The 20,450-nt window shown below is 42.5% G+C and overlaps 1 protein-coding gene across 1 annotated transcript in view; it reads right to left on the bottom strand.

The window, feature by feature from the left end:
• Positions 1-3,194: 3,194 nt before the first annotated feature.
• LOC308309084 (CD9 antigen-like) overlaps positions 3,195-20,450 on the bottom strand; it is a gene marked incomplete at both ends in the record, with an annotated part of 31,634 nt that continues 14,378 nt past the window's right edge. Inside the window, 7 exons of the mRNA XM_080754550.1 lie at positions 3,195-3,260; positions 3,974-4,057; positions 7,871-7,960; positions 8,380-8,481; positions 11,983-12,057; positions 12,832-12,929; positions 16,468-16,570. Coding sequence (XP_080610676.1) covers positions 3,195-3,260; positions 3,974-4,057; positions 7,871-7,960; positions 8,380-8,481; positions 11,983-12,057; positions 12,832-12,929; positions 16,468-16,570 — 618 coding nt within the window. The remainder of the gene's footprint in view (positions 3,261-3,973; positions 4,058-7,870; positions 7,961-8,379; positions 8,482-11,982; positions 12,058-12,831; positions 12,930-16,467; positions 16,571-20,450) is intronic.

The raw sequence follows: 20,450 nt of genomic DNA, 5'->3' as shown, positions 1-20,450 counted from the left end.
TACGTAAAAGTTTTGGTTACTTTTACTCAAATTAATTGAGTATCATCTACCTGATTTCATAACAGTAATATTTACTCAATATTTTTGAGTGTAAAAATGTTTCACCAATAAAATTGAGTAGAGCCTAGTTTTTGTTTTTAGAGTGTAGGCCTATATAGTTCACCACTGATAAACAGCTAAATGTATTTTTTTTATGTATTCATGATTTTTAAACCTAGTGTTTTGTGTGAAAATATGCAGCTACCATACACCTCTAGTGTCCCTGTACCCTCTGTAAAGTATTACAATAAAACAATCTCAAGCAGTCGCTGGAAAGAAACTCACCTGGGCTGATGGTTTATGCCTTTTGTTTTGATAGATTGATTGAGGTTGATTTTACAGTTGTTAGTTAATTAATTGCTTCAGACACGTATCTTCATGTTGAATGCACCAAATAGACTCAAACTGATTTGATTAACTTGCATCCCATTATAATCAACTACAGTTCACCACTGATTAACTGATAAAGTGATGTATTTGCGTGTTAAACCTAACATTTTGGTGAAATATCCAGCTACCAAGACACTTACATTTCATTAAAGTATTAAGATACAAGTGGTGTGGCGTCATTACTAGGCCTCCAATTCAACGTAGGCCTATTTCTTAACCTCGCCTACCAGTCTTTCTCGGGAGAAAGCCTGGTGTTTGTTCACAACAGACCGTTTGGTTTCCGCCTAAAGCGCGGAAACCACTAGAAGAAGCGGCGTCGCTTTGATTTAGTTCCCCTCGTTTGTTTCCCCAATCACTATTAAAATGCTCGAGAAGCCTAGTGTAGTCTTGCCAGTCGCTATGAGTTGGACTAAAAGATCACATACCAATCAAATTTTTCGAAAGCAAACCTACGCCGCATCAAGGTGTTTATTAGGTAGGCCCTAAAACTATGTCCTTGGGTGCAGGGGAATATTTTGGGTTAAAACTGAATCCGGTTGATAGTTCCGGCCAAAGTGTAGTCCGTCTAGGACTACAACATGACGTAAAGTGGTTTCCGCTCCCGACCGGATCAAACCTCGTAAAGTGAAGTGATCCCAGACTACGTATTTCTAATCATAATCAAACATTCTAAACCAGGGCAACCTTAGGCATGGTGGCGGTGCCAACATTGGCACAGAGGAGGGTGGTCACTGGCACACTGGCATGAGTGTGAGAGGGGTTTTATTTTAAAATAATAATAAAGGTTTAGTCAGTTAAATCAGCCCCCTCACATCTAAATGACATCCTGCACATAATTCCACCACATCCATTCAAAGTGATAACTCTAACTGGGTTATTGCTGAATCTAATGGTCATTACACGTGAACACATTTCTAAAGAAGAAAACAAGTAATGTTACGTTTAGCCCGCGGACAATCAAAATCATTTAAAATATTTAATTTTGACTTGTCATATTCAAACTTAATGTTGATGTGGCACACTGAATATCAACATGAAAACGACCCGGTTGTCTATTTCAATTAAATAAAACATCGTCAGCTATACTACTTTCAATGCAGAATGTCTAGATAAAATGATAATACGTATCAGCGATCAGCATTTCTACAAATGAGTTCAATATGTGCTTCAATCACCACTAAAGTCAACCATTCTCATTAGTTCTTTTTATTTGGCATCTGAAAAGATAAACAAACTTCTTAATTCATCAAAATATCTGCATAAAAATCCACTGTTCCCCATTTATATATATATAAAAAAATTATAATCAAGCGTCTCTTCAAAACGTAAAGGTAGGCCAAACTGTTACAATCTGCAGCCCATAGCAAAGAGGACAATAAAATAAAATACGACATTGAATATACAATTCAGTTAAAGTCAAAACAAGCTTATTGGATTAAGACTGAAGGCAGAAAAGGCTTCAATGCATTGTTTTTATGTGCCATATTATTGTCTGGATGTGGTTTATGTGGAAAGATATCTTCACTGATTCTGCAATTCCCTCCGATATCCTATAGATGGCAGCAAAGTCTGTCAGAATGGCAACAAAAGCAACCTGACCTCAACTAAAAAGACAAATGACAACAAAAAAAGGTGTTCAAAAGCGATACAATTATTATAATCTGAGGTTGTTTAGGGAACGACAGGACTGATAAACGTCCCAACGTGCGTTAGAGGCACTTCTCTGATCATCTGCATCGTCACCAAAGTACTGGCATGTTTGTTACAGCGCTTTGCAAGTCTGGACGGACTGATTAACAGTGGAATAAAATGCGTAAACGCCCCCCAGAAGACCGGTTTCTCCCCTTGGATCAACGCTGTCGTATAATTCCTTTCATCCATTCTGTCAGTTGTCTTGGTGACTTTACACAAAATACATGTTTGGAGTTCCGTGTTTGAGGCCCAGAACCTGTGTGCGGTTAATAGTTTTTTTTTCCCTCCGGAATCACAAGTTAAAAATGTTGCGATCTTTCTGGATTTCGTCGAATCTACAGTGGGTAGATTCGTCGAAATACATCATAATTACTTCTTTTTGAGAGGTGCCGGATGTTCCTACATCTGGCTTTTTGTGTACAGTATGTACGTCCATCCGTCCGCAAGTCCGTCCTGCACAGCTAGGCATTGGCACCACTCACTTCACGCAGGGTGTGATTTTTTATTTTACATTAAGATAACTCTTCTTTCATACAACCTAAGTGACGACCAGAGCCAAAGCAAAATCTAAATATAGAAATATATATGCAGCCTAACAAACACCATTAGTTTGTAACTTAAACCTTTCTTTCTCTGGGATCCGTTCCCAGGGGTCTGTGGGACATAATATTTGTAGATGGGGGGGTGGGGGGTCCACGGTCAAATACATACAATTCGAGGGGTCCTTGACAAACTTTTAGGATTTAGAAAACATTTTGTAGAATGGGGTCTCAACGTTAAAAGATCCGGAGCCAGAATGATAAAAATGATGATATAATAATAAAATGTGTGACAGAGTTGATCCTGAGGCTACACAGGGCCACTGATGACTCTACATCCACTACTGAACCGTACGGTACACTAACGTGTTACTGTAATATACAATCTACTAACAAAAACATATTAGGACACTTCTCCGGGACAAACTATGAATCAGGAATCTAAGAGTGAACGAACATAAAGTTAAGGTTCTTCTGTGTGTGTGTGTGTGCGTGTGCGTGCGCGTGTGCGTGTGTGTGTGTGTGTGTGTGTCTTTAGACAAAGTCCCGGGACCTCTTGATGGCACAACACAGCAGGATGCTGAAGATCATTCCGAATATCTGTGGAAAGACGAACACGGAGAGACGATCAGAATTCGTACAAGAAGGAAGAGTTCATCGTTTTCATGTCAATATTTCGTCGTTGTCGGGTGGAAACCTTGTATGTCCAAAACCGTCTGTTTTGCATTCATCAGTTTAAAAATGATTTAAACTAGTGAAAACAGCAGATCTACAAGCACACAACGCCTCGCACCATGAGGCGTTGTGTGCTTGTAGATCTGCTGTTTTCACTAGTTTTGTGCAACGGTCTTATATGATGAGACAGGGCTCTAATTTACGATAAAAACATGCAAATTTGAAACTTGGTTTCTTCCCGACAGTGACGATTTGTTCCGGTATGTTGTCTTTTGGCCTTGTGGTTAGAGTGTCCGCCCTGAGACTGGGAGGTCAGGGTTCGATCCTCATCCGGGTCATACCAAAGACTGACAAATGTGAACCCAGTGCCTCCATGCTTGGCACTCAGCATCAAGTCAACCCAGGACAAACTGACTCTATGGGATTGGTATGTTGCGAAAGGAAATTCCTATGTGTGATACACAATGGTAAATAAAGGAATCTGAGAGTCAACCCAGGATAAACTGACACTATGGGAGCTCTAGACCCTGATGTTAGATAGGAGAGTGTGGATGGCTTAGCGCCAACACTGTAGAGCTCTGATGTTAGATAGGAGTGTGTGTGTGTGTGTGTGTGTGTGTGTGTGTGTGTGTGTGTACCATGATCACTCCGATACCGATGCCCACTCCTCCGATGATGTGCAGTTTGTTGTTGAAGATTTCATCAATGGCAGCAGGACAGCTCTGTGGAAACACATTATATAAATATATTATAGACACAATATACTGACAGCTCTGAAGGACACATTTGCATTACACACACACACACACACACACACACACACACACACACACACACACACACACACACACACACACACACACACACACACACACACACACACACACACACACACACACACACACACACACACACACACACACACACACACACACACACACACACACACACACACACACTTTAGAAAATTCATTTTAAGCAAACATTTTAACCCAAATTGTGGAGTCATATTTTGGAGTCAACATATTTTTAGATGGGGTCCACAGCCAAATGCATGTCATTTCAGGGCTCCTTGACATGAAGACGTTTGAGAACTATTGATAGAAAACGTGTTTTTATCAGAAAAGAATGAATGAACCAAAGAGTGCTTCACTTTAGTAGTCCCAAACGCCAGTTATTACTCAACGAAAGGGAAACGAATCTAGCAAACCCGCTTTAAAAAAAACTATTTAAACTAAACCGAAATGTAAAACAAAGTAAAAAACGAATGAATGCAAAAGTGTAATGACATTGTTCCATGTCTGTTCTCAATGAACGTCTGTTGCTCATTTAATTGAGTACAAAGGACCCCAGTGTAAACAAGCCATAGTGCCTTTTCTTGTGGTTTCAATCCTATTAGTAGACCTTGTATCTGATTCTAAACTGTATGTTCTGTCCTGTCCTGTTCTTTTGGCACACTGCTAATAAAGTATTCATTCATTTTTCGTCATAAATCAACCACTGAAAATCAACCCTCAAAGTGTTAGCAGTAGAGCCCAAAAGGTAGATGGTGATCTACTGTACCAGTAGATCCCAAAGGCAAGCAGACCACACGACATGCCTCTAAAACAGGGATGGGCAACTTTGATGATGGTGAGGGCCACTGTATTTCCACCTTCACTCCAGAGGGCCACTGTATTTCCACCTTCACTCCAGAGGGCCACATTGCATATTGCTACGTCCTACTTTGTCATTCTAGTATCTCATACAAAAGAAGCAAAAATAGCAGATCTACAAAACGCATCGCGCTGCTATGCGTTTTGAGCTTGTAGATCGGCTATTTTTGCTTCTTTTGAATTGGAATCCTGAATTATTTTTTGTTATTCTTTAATTGGAATCCTGGAATGTAAAATTTTGATTTAATTTCAAACGCATTTAGTTATAACCTCATGTTAACTTTATGAACTTAAATACAAATACATTGGACATAAAAAAAAATACATTTGAATACATTTTAATACTACTATACTAGTCATCTACTGCCATTTAAATACGCCATCTTTGGGATTTCCCTGCCAGAGGTCTCCATAGACTTCCATGTAATTTATAGTGCACAGATCATGCACGCCCATGCACAGATCATGCACCATGTTTGTGCAGTTTGTTCACAGCTTTCAAACAAAAAAATCCGATTGGAAATCCGTTCAGGCATTCTTGAGATAATAGCCATTATGTTTTACATGTTATGTAAGCAACGATGGCTGCCCTGTATGAAAGATGGGGTTGTATGTGGGGTGGAACATGCAAATTCGCGATTGAAATCATGTTTACTAGATTTAATGGGGTCCAAAAAAAAATATATATATATATATATATATATATAGGCCTATATATATATATATATATATATATATATATATATATATTTTTTTTTTTTTTTTTTTTTTTTTTTTTCAAATTCGTCATACTTGTCATAAGCAGAGTGGACACATAAATATAACTCGTCAAACTAGTCATAAGCAGTGGATGAGTTAAGCTACTAATATAGACTGACGGAATTAAAGTAGGTCATTTTTGGAATTGTAACAGTTGAAATCAATAATATATCAGTACTCCAGTATTAACCTGAGGGCTGCATTAAGTGAAGGTGGGGGCCACATGTGGCTCCCGGGCTGCCAGTTGCCCATGTATGCTCTAAAACATATATATGTATAAACATAATCACACAGCCACTCTTTTTGGCATCTGTCACTTGAATTAAGGTAACGTGATTGATTGACATCAAGGGTGGCCTATCAGCTCCCTTTGTGGCTTCTAAAGTAGGCAAACCCCCCACAATGCACTGCGTTGTCAGTAGCTACCACTTCCTTACAGAATGGGATGAGTTTGTGTTATATGCTACTCCAGTGCCGCTATTCCAAAAGCCCCCCTGAGGTACCCTTGAGGTACCCCTCTCAAGTCAAAAAACTGCGGGCACCCAGTGCCGCCATTATCATGACGCACTGTGCGTCAGGCATCACTCTGCCAAAGGGCACCAAAAAATTAGGGAAAAAAAGAAAGAAAAGAAGAGCCAAGCAAGCCGATCATCATCATCCTAACTAATGTATTTGTTCTGCCTAAAAGTAATCATGGAATGCCTGAATACTGATCAATGGTTGTGAATTCTGATCAATGGTTGTGATGCCTGCTATGGTTTCTTCCAGTGGTGTCAGTTCAGCCTCACGCTGCGAGGCGTTGTGAAAAAAGACGAGTTTTGTGAGTCTTTTACACAGGTTTCTACGGTTTCTTGGGCTGGATATGGCAGCCTGGAACGGTTGTTCAAGTGCAGCTAAACTTGGTATATTAGTAAGAAATATGACATTAAAGGGATTATTTCATGTAAATCGACACATGTAGTGTACATGTTGAAATGTCCATGTTCATTAGCATATGTTGGAATGACTACAAGAGCGCTTAAAACGCGCATTACCGAACACCGAAGTGACATTAGAACTCAGAATATACGTAGTCCAGTAGCTATGCATTTTATGCAAGCTGGCCACAATGTATCTGCTTTAAGATACATTGGACTGGAGAAGGTAGAAAAACCTCGCAGGGGAGGAGACTGGGAGTCTCTCCTACTCAAAAGGGAGGTTTTCTGGATCTATGAACTTAGAACCCTAAAACCATTTGGGATGAATTTGGACTTGGACATTAAACCATTTCTATAATTGACCTGCTTGATTTGTCTTTGTGTATGGATGACTTTAAATATATAGCCTAGAATTATATGTATCTCTTTGTATGTAACATGTTCATGCTTTGTGATATGTAAATGCAACCCAATCATATTCTGATTGGGTTGCATATGATGATTTTTTAACCTAGTGTTCATGTGTATGGCTCTTAAATTTATGTAATTGAATTCTATTGGTTCATTAACTAATTGATTGTTGACACCCACCATGGAATATGACCTATTTATAGGCTCCAATGCCACTCACTTGTAACTTGAGAAAGCCCTGTTGGGCGAAACGTTGTTGGTTGAAATTAAAAAACGGGAGAGCATTATACGTGTGCGGACATTATCCCTTATTCATTCATTGTTTCCTGGATCCAGCACCGTATACACGTTTTGGGGATGTGCATATGCTATTCCTTTGTTATATTAGTAAACGTGCCACAATTAACAATAATGCATTGCACCTGTGCAGCTGACCTGCGGAACCTGGGAATATAGCATTCTGTCAAGATGGGGAGAATATAATTAAAATACCTTGTTAAAGTGACCAGTTTGTTAAATTTAGCATTTGTAGTTATTTTACTGTACATAATAACCAGCACAGTCGACAACTGTGAGACAATTTATATTTAAAAGTAACTTTTATTTCCCCCCCCCGGATCCAGGGTATGGCAGCTGCATAACCCTGCCATAGCCAATTGACGCCCCCTGGTTTCATCCATTTGAAACTATAGTAGCAGGTGTTGTGGCAGGGGGCACCAAAATGGGTCTCCAGGGGCCCCTGCTGTTTTACATAAATAATATGAAACAAACAAACAAAGAGGATGTTGGTTACCGTGGTAACGAGGATCTCCAGCCCCTCCTTCTTGGGACAGATGTCCTTGGCAGCGTCGATCACCGTCCCCGTGGGACCACAGCAGTCCAGCTGGAAACCAGGACACAAGAAACTTAGTTCCACTTTGGAGCAACAACATCACATATGTATACTGTATAGCCTATACACATCTGTACAAATCACTGATCATAGAAGTACAGGTTTTTATCAGAAAACTTATGCCATTTTGGAGGTGAACCCCTTTTGGGGGTTTTAACCTTTCAAGACGGAACCCCTTTTGGGGTAGTTGTTGCCATGCACTGTACAGTAGCCTACAGTATATAGCAACACACATTCTTTGTAATTTTTGAATAAATATTATTTTCTCAGAAATATTTTTTAGGTCAGGATTTAGAATGTACAATACAGTACAGCTGTGCGTGCGTGTGTGTGTGTGCTGCGTGCGTGCGTGCATGCGTGCGTGCGTGTGTGTGCGTGACTGTGTGCGTCTTTGTGTGCGTAAAACTCACTCCAAAGTGAATAAGACGGAGCGTCTCCTTCAGAGCCTCCTGTTTGGTGTCTTTGTAGTTGGTGTAGGTCTGCTTGTAGAACTCTGTCACGTCCTCGATCACCTGCAGGGGGAGACGGAGCTTTATTAACTTCTGGTTTACACTCAAACATGCAGTATATGGGAACAAACATAAAGTAAGTACATGGGGACAGACATACAATATATGGGGACAGTCCTACTCAATGAAGAAAGATCCACCTAAAATACATGCTCTATACCAGGGGTTCTCAAAGTGGGTGACGGGGCACCCTGGGGTGCCGCGACGGCAGTCCAGGGGTGCCGCGAGATAATTTGATAATATTAGAAATGTAAAAAAATACATTTAGTAAGTAAGTACGTTATTTTTAGTCAGTTCTAACCAAAATGGCTATTATCTCGCTTTCCTTGCAACATAATCGCTAAAATATGCTATAAATATAAGGTGCTGGGAGTGAAAATTGGGAATATAATAATGTAGGGGTGCCTCGGATGAAAAAATATATTTATAGGGGTGCCCTGAGCCAAACAAGTTTGGGAACCCCTGCTCTAGACCAGTGGTTCTCAACCTTTTCAGTCCGTTACTCCCAAAATAATCATATTTAAACTGGGGACCCCCCACCCTGCACAAGCACTTGGAATTGTAGGAGTTGGCATTAGATTTATTTTGTGAAAATCAATTGTGAAAATAGCAGATCTACATGCTCACAACGCCTCGCAACGCGAGGCGTTGTGAGCATGTAGATCTGCTATTTTCACAATGTCCGCCTCTAACATTTGATAATTTGACCAATGTTTGACCAGAGGTACTAAAAAGGTCTTTAAAGTCCTTAAATTGTCACTTTAGATCCTTTCTATACACTTATACTGTATGTTGGTCTGTTTTCTGTTGAGTGAGAAAACAATGTTAACATTTAGATTCCCGACCCACAGGTTGAGAACCACTGCTCTAGACACGCGAGGAACCTTTGTGTAACAGGTTTGTGTAAAAGCCTGGAATTTCTTCATTTTAGGGGCGTGGCCACTTGGCCTTTGGTGTTGTCCATTGTTTGAGGGCACAAAAGGCCAAATGCCAGGGCAGGAAGGCCATCAAATAAAACAAGATTTTAGTCTAAACATGGGGACTCAACAGAAGATACTGGTGTCTACATGACTCTACATATTGACCAGACAGAGACAGAGGAGAAAGTGGTCCAGTCAGCTGGGGCATTAAGGCCACTGTGGTCTCAGGTCATGCCATTGGTTTGAGGGGCACAAGGCCAAACTGAGGGGCAACGATGGCCATGGCCTTCATGAAATTCCTGCATGTGTAAAATATTCCTGCCCCCAGTCACCGCTTCACCAACACTAAAGCCCGCTTTTCCACTGACATGGCCCAACACCACACCACTCAACACTGCCCACTTGTGCCAGGTTTTCCACTACAATGACCTGGGTATGGTGGTGTGAAAGTGGTACTAAACGTGGTACTAAAAAGTATCCAGTCCAGAGTAGGTCTGAGCTAGGCCAAACAGGGCCAAACACTTCATAATGACTGATCACTCACTGACTTTTCATTTAGACCACCAGGATACAGTTGTAATAAATAATAGATTCTACTGTGTTATAACCACTATTATAATCTATTACAGTGTATTATAATTATAATATATTAATACTTTACAGTGTATTATAATCACAGTTATAATCCATTATAATTAGGATAGTTGTAATACACATTTATATTGTATTCTAATCACAGTTAAAAGGATCAATTTGTTTCTTACCGATAGGGGTAATTTTGTGTAATGAAAAATGTAGATATCTTTATGTGGTGCGGTGTGGTGTGGTGTGGTGCTGTGGCTGCAGTCAAAAAGGGCCAACAGGCTCATAGCCATGTGGAAGGGAGGGAGGCGAAGGGATACCGTTGTTCCCTATTGAGCTTGGCACATTTCCTGGGGCAAGCTGCCCAGATCACACATGTCACACATGTCTTCTTATTGTTTCACTCTCAAAAAGCACCTGCAATGTAGTGCATTTGAAACTAGAAGCAGTGCTCTTCCGAGCACAGGTCTCCACCAGGCCGTGTGTCCTGGTGGTGCTACTGTATAATAGGCCAATGTAAAAAGGGTGGCATACGTTCTTCACCATAGACCTTTCATGGAAATCGGACGCTGCATGCATGATTTGAAGCATTGTGTTCCAAAAATGTGTTTTGCTAAAGTCTACCTGCTAGTGGCGCTATAACAGGCCAATGTGAAAAAAGGTAGCATTTGTTCCTTGACCTAGTGGGAATATGTGGCAAATTTCACAGTAATCGCAAGCTGCGTTGATGATTTGAAGCATTTTGTTCAAAAACAGAGCAATCCTGCAAACTTTGGAAGCTAATATTAGCCAATCAGGATGGAATATGAAATATCAGAGGGCTCGGACTTAATCACATGACTATAGAGATACTGTCTACCGATTTGCGTGATTTTTGGATAAAATCTCAAGGAGTAATATCCAAAAATGTGTTTTACATAAGTCGGCCCAAAGGTGGCGCTATAAAAGGCTGATGTGAAAAATGCAGGGCAAAGGTTTATCCTTAGCCTCTAGGGAGTGCGCTTACAAAGTTTGAAACTGATCGGTGGAGTTATAGGTAAAACCACAAATCGGCCTGTTATAGCGCCACCATGAGGCTGATTTAAAAAAAATTAAGTGGCATTTCTTCCTCGGCCTAGTGGGAACGTGTGTGATTTCATGATAATTGCACTTTGCGTTTGGGATTTGAGGCATTTTGTTCAAAACGGCTCAATCCTACAAACTTTGGAAGCCAATCTTAGCCAATCAGGATGGAATATGCCAAATCGGACAGATCTGTGTCGATCACAAGACTGTCGAGATACTGCCTACCGATTTGTAGGATTTTTGGACAAAATCTGTAAGAGTAGTGCACAGAAATGTGTTTTGCGAACATCGGCCACTAGGTGGCGCTAGAAAAGGCCCATTTGAAAAATCTAGGGCAGAGGTTCTAGATTGGCATCCAGGGAATGTGTGTGCTCACTTTGGCAGCGACCGGGCCAACGGCGACTGAGATTAGGTGCACACAAACTGCGAGGACACACGGACGGACGGACGGACGGACGAAGGGGGAAACATACTCTCCCCCATGCCTTCGGCTGGTGGAGACAACTACATTGCAGTGCACATCATGGGGTGATCACTGCTTGCCACCTGTGAATTGTTTTATTTTTATTTTTGTTTATTTCGTTGCTGAGTGAGGTCAGCAGACAGAGTGACGTGAATGAGATGAAAAAACCTGGGTGAAATGTGCCAATCTCAACAGGAAACATAGGTACATCTTCAATCAGTCAAGCCCGTCTCTGCAGACCGCAGCTCTGTGCGATTGTATAATTTATAGGCCTAAATACCTTATTCTGCCAAAGTGCAGTAACCATACGTAAATAATTTAACTGATAAAACGATTTAAAAGTGTTGAGGTATTTGTTGTGTATTGTAAAAAGAGAGAGAGAGACAGAGAGAGAGAAAGATTGGTCAAAAAAATAATGTGTGCGCGCGTGCATGCGCGTGCATGCGAGTGCGTGCGTGCGTGCGTGCTAGTTACCCGGTCTCTATTGGACAGGCCCCAGATCCCAGCAGCAACCTCCACGGCAAAGATGACCAACAGGAAGAAGAAGAACTGATGGACACAAGAAGACACACAACACCTTAGAGAGACACAACATAACGTCACCTTCTAGAGCAGTGGTTCTCTACCTTTTCAGGCCGGGACCCCCAAAATAATCATATTTAAACTGGGGACCCCCCACCCTGACGAGCACTAAGAGTTGAGCCATTAAGTTTTGAATAACACGGTTCTATTGTGAAAATAGCAGATCTACATGCTCACAATGTTTGTTGTGAGCATGCAGATCTGCCTCTAATAGTTGACAATTTGGCCAGTGTTTTAATTTGTCATTTTAGAGGAATTAAAAAGTCCTTAAATTGTGGCTCAGGAGGTAGAGCGGCCGCATGGAGAACTGGAGAACCGGAGTTCGATCCCGGGCTCCCCTAGAGTTAGTGTTGAAGAGTCCCTGAACAAGACTCTGAACCCCTAACTGCTCCTGATGAGCAGGTTGGTGCCAAGCATGGTTTCCTCTGACATCGCTGTATGAATGTGTAGAATGGGTGAATGTAATGAATGTGTGTGTGAATGGGTGAAATCTGGTATTCACTGTGTGACTACACTGCTGGCTGGCTGGCTGGTATGCCTGCCTGCTCGCAGGTATTCACTGTGTGACTACACTGCTGCTGCTGTCTGTCTGTCTGTTCGCTGGTATTCACTGTGTGACTACACTACTGCAGTCAGTCAGTCAGTCAGTCGCTGCAAGGGTGAATGTAATGCACATCTATGTAAAGCGCTTTGGGTAAAATTGCTATATACTGTAAATGGGTAGTGAACAGACAGACTCACCAGTCCCAACATGCAGGGAGACTCCTTGATGGCTCCACAACATCCTAGGAATCCAACCACCATCATCAATGCTCCTGCTGCTACTAGGATGTACACACCTGCAATATAAACATTATAAATATAAACATATACATACTGTGCATATACTGTGCAACCATCATCAATGCTCCTGCTGCTACTAGGATGTACACACCTGCAATATAAACATTATAAATATAAACACATACATACTGTACATATACATACAACCACCATCAAAGCCCCCTGGATGTACACAGCTCCATTCAGGCCCGGCGCCACAGGGGTGCCAGAGGGGGTGCCAGAGGGGGCCTGGCACCCTCAGTTGTACAATCTGCCCCCTCAGTTTAAGTTTTATGCATCTATTGTTTAAAAGGGTACCGTCACCTAAAGGGCTCGAGGGGAAGATTACACTGTAGTCAGGGACCCACAAGCCCGTTTTGGGCTTCCCTGACACCGAGCTTAATATTAACAAAGTGTAAAAATGGCTTTTCCTCATTACTGTGGGAGAGTGCAATCCTTCAATGAACCAAGCAACAAAGGTGAACACCAAAAGAACAGTATTGCAGGCCTGCCAGGCCATTTTGAACATTTTTGGAGGGGCGCTACCCACACGTTTGGCTGTGTTGCTCATTGCACGAATGCCAGATCCTTATAAGCTGTACCTTGTTGTAAAGGTGACAAATCAATGATAACAATGATATCAAACACAATACCATTTGGCATGAATAAAGGGGTGATTTAATGGACCGAATGTTGGCAAATCTTGAGTTGGCACTGTTTGGTTGTGTAGCTCATGCCTCGAATGCCCGATGCTTACTAGCTGTACCTCGTTGTAAAGGTGATGAATCAACAATAAAAATGATATAAAACACAATACAAATTGGTATTATTAAAGGGGAGATATAATGGACCGAAGTCAAGTTTCCTTTCTTTTCGTGCTTAGTGATATAAAACATGATGTTCCTTTTAGAATTGTGTCCTTTCAGCCTTAATGTCTGACTGTACCTCTGTTTACATTTATTGCGACCGTCAGGTCACAGTTACTATCAAAACCTCCACTGGCTGTCAGTCAGTGTACGTCACGTCAGACTTTTCCCCTACTCATATCTCCGCCACTGTTGCCCCTGTCCATGCCAAACTTTGCACACACACTCCTTGGCTGCCAAACCACAACCTCCACCCTCCACCATTTCTCACATGGCCCCCCTCTTCTAGCGCCACCATGAGGCCGATTCTTGCAAAACACATTTTTGGACACCGTGTGATTTTGGTGGAAATCTTGCTTTTGTGAATGCCCATCATTTCGACCGGAGGGTTAGCGATTCACTCCACGGAGGTTAAGCTTTAGGGTGAGGGTTAGAGTCGGGTGTCGAAAAGATGACATGTAGTAACAGCGACACGCTCCCGTGATTTTAGGGCAAAATCTGTAGCAGCAGTGTAAACTGCGACGTTCGGTCGGAAAAACTAAACAAACTCTTCCCAAATGTCTCTCTCTCTCTCTCTCTCTGCCATCATTAAGATGTTTGTCATTTCAAACCCATCCCTCTGCTCTGTCACCCGACTGCCCACGACTCAACCTGACAGAGAGAGAGAGAGGGGGAGAGAGAGAGAGAGAGAGAGAGAGAGAGGGGGGAGAGAGAGACACACACACACACACAGAGAGAGGGAGAGTCTCTTTTCTTGTGACAAATCTTCAGAGAATAAGAGACACAAACAAAAGTCAAGGAACAAAGGCGTGTCTGTGCTGCCCAGAGAATGGAGGCTGTGTGTGTGCGTGTGTGTGTGTGTGTGTGTGTGTGTGTGTGTGTGTGTGTGTGTGTGTGTGTGTGTTAGAGAAATGGCTTTCATTGCTGCGGACAAACTTAGCCTCATCTGCCCTCCCCTTTGGGCACAGAGCTGGCATTATACTCTCTCTCACACACACACACACACGCACACACACACACACACACACACACTGAAGCGTCAGCACTTCCACCCAGTGCGTTGACAGAATTAAGGCCGATCCACCCAGCGTTGATTTCGACAGCAAATTTACGATCTAGTTTTTTTGTCATAGTCTTTTGAATAAAATGCAAAGTAGTTTTAAATCATATTTTAGCCATCTGACAAGTTTTAGTTGAGTAAATCTACAGTTGATTTTCTCCACTAAAATGTATTTTGTTGGTGCCTTGCTAGCATGGTCCGATTTTTTTCACCTGGTTGCATGCTGAAAATAGCAGATCTAAAAGCTCACGTGTCGGGGCTTGGCGCGTTGTGAGCTTGTAGATCTGCTATTTTCAGAGCGCAACCAAACACAAAGTGACCTGTCTTTTAGTTCCAATGGATCTCTTCTCCACTAGTCCCTCCCTGACATTTTAGTCTAGTTTCGATCTTTCAACAACATTGTCATTATATTCAGTCATAGGAAGGGGGCGTGTCTGATCAAATGAATATCAAATATCTAAATACTGAATCAAGCAACTCAAAAACTGTCCAGGGTGCTTGCAATGGCCTGATTTGATGATAGGATTACCACAAGTGAAATATCCCTGTAAATGTCTGGCTTATGGTCTCCACTCTATGCTATGAGAGCTGGGGAAACTGGACAACACAATTGCTGCCTAACAGACCCCATGGACAGTCATTTAGGATCAATATAAGAAGGAAAATTAGCCTCGTGTTATTTAGTACACACAAAATGATGTGCGTTCGAAAAAGCAAGATTTCCCCCATTCTGCACCCCAGTATTGATTTTGTCTTTCTAAATAAAAACTAATGACTAAAACTAGACTAAAATGTTAGGGAGGGAGGTATCCAAACAGGCAGCAATGAAACTATATGGAATCTATGAACAGGTTGTGGGCGTGGGGGTCCCTGCTTCATCTCTCTCTCAACTAAGGGGTCCCTGCTTCATCTCTCTCTCAACTAAGGGGTCCCTGCTTCATCTCTCTCTCAACTAAGGGGTCCCTGCTTCATCTCTCTCTCAACTAAGGGGTCCCTGCTTCAACTCTCTCTCAACTAAGGGGTCCCTGCTTCAACTCTCTCTCAACTAAGGGGTCCCTGCTTCATCTCTCTCTCTCAACTAAGGGGTCCCTGCTTCATCTCTCTCTCAACTAAGGGTTCCCTGCTTCATCTCTCTCTCAACAAAGGGTTCCCTGCTTCACCCCTCTCTCAACTAAGGGGTCCCTGATTCATCTCTCTCTCAACTAAGGGGTCCCTGCTTCATCCCTCTCTCAACTAAGGGGTCCCTGCTTCATCTCTCTCTCAACTAAGGGGTTCCTGCTTCATCCCTCTCTCAACTAAGGGGTCCCTGCTTCATCTCTCTCTCTCAACTAAGGGGTCCTTGGCCTGAAAATGTTGAAGACCCCTGCTCTATTGCAATGGCTCAAAGAACCAGTTCTGGTTCTTTCTCCCTCCTATGGGATGAACCAGAGGTGAGCTTTTCCACCCAGAACCCAGTTCTGAACAGTAAAAGTTGGTTCAGAAAGGGAACCAAAAAAACCTTGGTTCCTCTGGTTCAATCTGGTGGAAACGCAAGCCGGTTCGCGAGAACAAACCAAGGTTCCAAGAAAGTTGAACGGCGAGTTAAGGGGAGACGTTGACATGTGAAGGTTTGAGGAACACACAGCCTACCGGTGAAGAAGACGGTAGGAGAGTCCTCTCCTTCAAACAGTCCCGCTGTTCTGGTGTCGAACCTCAGCCATAGTCCTACCGCCAACACGCCTGTACCTGCAAGCTGCATACACACACACACGCACACACACACACACAGAGAGAGAGAGAAAGGACGGGAGATAGACATTAGCCAAAGTGGAATAGACAACATTTCCCCTCTAAACCCCCCCCCCCCTAATTTAGATGTCATGTTATCATTGTTGTGTAGACTGAAGCCAGGTCATTGTAGACCTGACATATATATGACTATAGTGTGGAGAGTTTATATGTACAGAATATTGAAATATGGGATATTCTACTGTAAGAATGATGATGGCTTCTTGGTTTATCTATGATTCTAGATTATTTCTATGCATTTGATGTATTACCTTGTGTTGTAAATCACTGGATTAAGAGAGTCTGATAAATGTCTACAACAAGGGTAATCAACAGGGGGTCCGGGACCCCTTGGGGGTCCTCAAGAATTACTAAAGGAGGTCCTCCGAATCTTTGTCTGGCAATTCAGATTTCTTTTAGCACATTAATCTGATTTGAACGCAATCGGCGACCGTCCATCTCCATCTACAATTCTAGGTCGAGGAACAAATGCCACCCTTTTATCATTGGCCCGTTATAGCGCCACCAGCAGGTCGACTTTCGCAAAAGTAATTTTTGGACCAAAATGCCTCAAATCCTGAATTGCCGTGAAAGGCCGAAGAAGACATGGCACCCTTTTCACATTGTCCGATTACAGCGCCACCAGGAGGCCACAATAACCGTCCTGACCTGTGCTCTGTGTTTAGAGCCATGCAGGGGCGTTAATTGGGTATGGCAGGGGTATGCAGCTGCCATACCCTGGGTCCAGAGGGGAAGATAAAAGTTACTTTTATATAAATCCATGAATGTCTCTTTGTCTATATGTGCTGGTTATTATCAAACATATAATTTTCGAAATGTCTGAGTGAGTGAGTGTCTGTCTGTCTGTCTGAAACAGCGTTTCTCCTCAGTGGCTGGAGCAATTGATCTGAAATCGCATCACCATTAGCATATGAACACACCTGACATAACTGTGAAGCCCGTTTGTCACTTTCACAAATCATATACTGTATATTAGCATTTTTATGGTGTATCTACTATCTATTCTGCATCTAGCATGAGGCACATCTATTCTGCATCTAGCATGAGGCAACATGTTTAACCAGCTCTCTGTGTGTGTGTGTGTGTGTGTGTGTGTGTGTGTGTGTGTGTGTGTGTGTGTGTGTGTGTATGGCATTGATGCTCTTTCCATCCCTCATATACTGTATGCACAGTGCACATCCCATACACTGCACATCATTTTGGAGCTCATATCTTTGAACGGGTAAGGGCTAGTGTTGTTAAATTACAGAAAAATAACTACAAGTTTTGCTAAATTTAACAAAACTAGCCCTTACCCGTTCAAAGATATGAGCTCCAAAATGATGTGCAGTGTGGGGGTTATGGGATGTGCACTGTGCATACAGTATGGGATGGAAAGTAACTTTAACTGGTGCTTGCATGATGTAGGAGCATCAATGTAAGAAACCCGTTTCGTTTAATGGCTACAGAGACACCAGTCATGATGCCATACCTTAGCTTTTTCTGAACTGACGCCACTGGAACCATGCACAGGAAAACTGCTAATAAATGGTGTCAATAGTTCAGCCACACCTGGTTAGTGTTTAGTTGATTACTGTGGTGTCACTGTTGTCATAGCAACGCTACAAAGTACAGGTCTGGCAGGTTCTGTAGCCAGACTTTATAGTGAACTGTTTTCTTGTTTGACCTTATTGTAAAAGGAACTCATTTATATTGTTAGTGGATCTAATTGTCTATTAGTTCTGGGTTCAGTGTTGTGCATTCATGCCGGTTACAGAGAACAAAGAAACAACCTTCTCTTCTTCGCCCTCCTAATCTTCACCTTAGGTGAAATCTCGCTATTTCTACGTGTCATTTGTTTCGACAAAGGGTTAGGGTTGGGTTTAGGCATAGTTTTACTGAGGTTAGGGTTTGGGTTAGGTTTAGGCATAGTGGTTAACATTCACCAGGTTAGTAGGCTATTCAACCGCGTTGGCAGGTTAGCATTTCACCAGGCAGGGACGTGCTGGGCCCCCGATTCAGCCCGGGAAAAAAAAAAGAGTTGGAGAGGCCCTCATTGCGCGCTATAGAGAGAGATCTCTCTCTATAGCGCTGCTGCTACTCAAAGATTTGCCATTTCAGATCATGACAAGTGACAAGCCAGTGGGCCAATTACATGAGTTATATTTCGTCGTTGTCGGGTGGAAACCTTGTATGTCCGAAACCGTTTGTTTTGTATTTATTGTTTTAAAAATGATTTAAACTAGTGAAAACAGCCGATCTACAATCACACAACGCCTCGCACCGCGAGGCGTTGTGTGCTTGTAGATCTGCTGTTTTCACTACTTTTGTGCAACAGCCTTATATGATGAAGCAGGGCTTTGCTTTGCAAAAAAAATTATACATTTGAAACTTGGAGATACAAGGTTTCTGCCCGACAGTGACGCTTTACTTTGTTGGCTGCCCTGCTCCCAAAATGGAACGAAGGCCGACATTTTATTTTATTTATTTTTTCCTAATGGCTGGCCTGTACCGGCCGGGAATGAACCGGCCGTTCGGGAGTTGTCCCGCTTTTCCCAATGGCCAGCACGTCCCTGTCACCAGGTTAAGGCATAGTTTTCCTGAGGTTAGGGTTTGGGTTAGGCATTGTGGTCAACATTCACCAGGTTAGTATTCACCACCGTCGAACAAATGGAACGCCGAACAACTCCCATTTAATTTAGCTTTTTATAAATGAGGATTTTGCTTTTCGTTTTCCCAAGGTTCTTCCCCCTTCAGGAGTGGATGTGGTTATAACTGGAGACTTCAGGGTTCATGGAAAGTGTCAGGTTACTTTGTTTATGCAAGGTTCTGGCTGGAAAAGACTAACTACTAATCTTATGATGAATGTAATTATGATACTTTATCATTATTATTAGTGCAGTTGCTAAAGTCAACAACACTATTTTGTTCTTTAGCTCAGAGAATGCAAGCACATTACGATGAAACCTGCTTTTTTGTTAAACCTTTTGACTGATGTTATCCTGGTTGTAAGGCCAGATCTGCAAGGACAAATAAGGGGCCTCCAGCATATTCTACGTTCAAGTGAGAGACTAGTTCTCCCTCAGTCAGGTCAAAAGATATCTTAGACCAGGCTTCCCCAATAGGCGGCCCGCGGGCCGCAACCTGGTGCGAGGCGTTGTGTGTAAAATGATAAATAACGGTTTTGGACATACAAGATTTTCACCCAACAACGACGATATCTGAACTGTCGCAGTAGTAGCGGGAACGCCGCCGTCGCCCACTGCAATGTTGTGGCCCTCGGCTTGGTACCCTAGACATGATTTAGCCCTTGGGGAAGCCTGTCTTAGACAATATAATTCACATGACATCACAACATATAATATAAATGGTAATGGACGGAATTCATTTCCCAAAATGAAAGATTCCTTCAGCCAACAAGGTGTGAGAAATGAGTGACATCAGTTGATATAAACACTGATGCCTTCAGGCTGCAGACACACATGATCCAGTTACTAATCCCCTCCCCCAAACCACAAAACACAGTTTACTGACACAGCCGCTCCACCACACCCACACTGCAACCTGGATGATGTGAGCCTCTGACGTGTGTGTGTACTTGCATGTGTGTGTGCGTGTGTGTGTGTGTGCTCAGTAACATGTCTGTGCATGCAGCCACAGTCAGTGGACTGTGAAGGAAAGCAGAAGGCATGTCGCTACGCTGCTGCTGTCTTCCTGCTAACCACAACAAGAAGGAAACTACTGTTGTCTTTAGTTTAGTGCAACTGGGTGCCCTGGCACCCTAGAGCAGGGGGGGTCCCCAAATTATTTTGGGGGGTCCCCAGATGATTAGCTAAATGTCAACA

The sequence above is a fragment of the Nannobrachium achirus genome (assembly GCF_963921795.1).
Source record: "Nannobrachium achirus genome assembly, chromosome: 23".
Taxonomy (NCBI): Eukaryota; Metazoa; Chordata; class Actinopteri; order Myctophiformes; family Myctophidae; genus Nannobrachium; species Nannobrachium achirus.
This window is presented reverse-complemented; position numbering and strand designations above follow the sequence as displayed.